The sequence below is a fragment of the Dipodomys ordii genome, unplaced genomic scaffold, assembly GCF_000151885.1.
Source record: "Dipodomys ordii isolate 6190 unplaced genomic scaffold, Dord_2.0 Scaffold206, whole genome shotgun sequence".
In the NCBI taxonomy this organism is placed as follows: Eukaryota; Metazoa; Chordata; class Mammalia; order Rodentia; family Heteromyidae; genus Dipodomys; species Dipodomys ordii.
The window spans coordinates 1,301,446-1,303,330 of NW_012267422.1; the positions used below are offsets into that span (position 1 = coordinate 1,301,446).

The window sequence follows — 1,885 nt, forward strand, 5'->3', positions numbered from 1 at the left end:
ATGCGCGAGGTGGCGGGGACGGAGGAGAAGGGATCAAAGGACCGGGGCCAAAGGTGGCCGAGCCGCGGGCGCTCTCTCCCCGCGTTCGGGGCGCTGCGCTGCACGTCGACCTTGGCCGGATCTGGGGGGCGGGGGACGGCAAAGATGGGGCACCCGTCCCCCTTTCCACTGCGGGGTGCTGCTAAGGGAAGTGTTCCGTCTCTCTAAACCCCAAACTCGGGGTCCCCTGTCCCAGCATAGAAGCAAGCGCTGGAGGCGAGCGATCGGCGCGGGCTGAAGGCTGTACCGGGGGACGGACCTGCCGGGCTGGTCCGAGGGAAGGCAGGCAGCAGCGGTGCGCGGCGGGGGGGGGGGGCAGCGGAATTTAAGCCGCATTTTAGGGTCACCTTCTGTGGACTGCGGGAGTTGCGGGGAGAGTACCATTCCGAGCAGGAGTGTAATGAGACTTGCAACTGGGGCGGGGATTTGTAGGTCACACTGGGAAAACAATAAACACAGCTTCGGGGAAATAGACACTGAACAGATTTTTGTAAACAGATCGGGGCGCCGGGGATGGAGTGGGGACCTAATTGGCAGGCTGACTCCAGAACGCGACCAAGGTCACGGTGACCTTGCATCGGGGTGTGCCTAGCATCTGGTTTCCTAATCGTGGTTTCCCAAAGGGCCAAGTTGGCGCCTTGCTTTTCTAGGTGTTCTCTTCCTCATCCAGTGCAGACTGCTCCGAGGAGCACCTGCCTTTGGAGATAAGACTCTGTGGCTGATAATCCTTGAGATCTAGTGCAAATGATCTGTATCAGTGATCTCATTTGTAAAATGGAACAATATCTGCCAGACATTGGTAGCTCATGCCTGTAATCCTAGCTGCTGGGGAGGCTGGGAGATGGGAGAGTCAGTGCAAGAAAGTCTGTGAGACCTCTCAATTAACTCCCCCCAAAATTGGAAGGGAAGCTGTGGTTCAAGTAGTAGAGCACCAGTCTTGAGCGAAAATAGCTCAGGGATAGCACTCAGGCCCTGAGTTCAAATCTGCGTGTCAGCACACACACACACACACACACACACACACGAATAATACACGTCTGTTGTAAGATAAGGTATACTAATCATACTAGCTGCTCTAGCTCAAGCCACCAGTAGGTTAAAATTTGGCAACCAACTAGCAAGAAATCATTCATCAAAATAGAGCCAGCAGATTATAAAGACTGAATATACTATGATCAAATTTAAGGCACATTCTTTATCTATTCAGATACTAGTCCCAGACCCCAAATTCTGGAAGCAGAATGAGGGTAAATAGCATGTCTATAACTTGGAATATGTGGTTTGCATCACCCTATCAATGCTATGTATTGATTTTAGAATCAATAATTCCAACATGTGGGAGCACACTCAATTACTACAGAGTTGTGAGTGTACTTCAGGTTCAGGAGCCTGTGGGCTTTGCCTTTTTCTAGGATTACAGAGTCCTAGAAATTCTTTGCAAAATGCCAACGCTGTACTTTGTAAGACAAAGTCAGATCTACTCGGTCTTGAACCAGTTGCATCTGGCAGAAGTGGTGACAGCTGAGTTTAATCATGTGTAGGTGTGTCTTTCACCATTTTTCTGGGTGTTTTGTTGTGGTAATTGGGAAGAGAGGAACTACTGATAATTGTGACCTCCAGTGGTGTGATCACAATAGAAACAGGGGAGCTGGTGGGTTCACAACTACTGCCTGCAGGGGGCGCTCTACTGATAGTCACTACAGGCTTGAGGGAAATCATTGAGTGTGCCAAAATAAATAAATAAAAGTGAAACTAGTGTCAGTCTCCTGTGCCAAAATTACTCTAGTAGAAGACATGTTAAGATTCTATTTCACATCATGCCCATTCCTCTTAATAGCTGAGTTGT

At 49.8% G+C, this 1,885-nt stretch overlaps 1 protein-coding gene across 1 annotated transcript in view; it reads right to left on the reverse strand.

The window, feature by feature from the left end:
• Aldh5a1 (aldehyde dehydrogenase 5 family, member A1) overlaps positions 1-423 on the reverse strand; it is a 19,288-nt gene extending 18,865 nt beyond the window's left edge. Inside the window, exon 1 of the mRNA XM_013035189.1 lies at positions 287-423. Coding sequence (XP_012890643.1) covers positions 287-423 — 137 coding nt within the window. The remainder of the gene's footprint in view (positions 1-286) is intronic.
• Between the last annotated feature and the right edge of the window lie 1,462 nt (positions 424-1,885).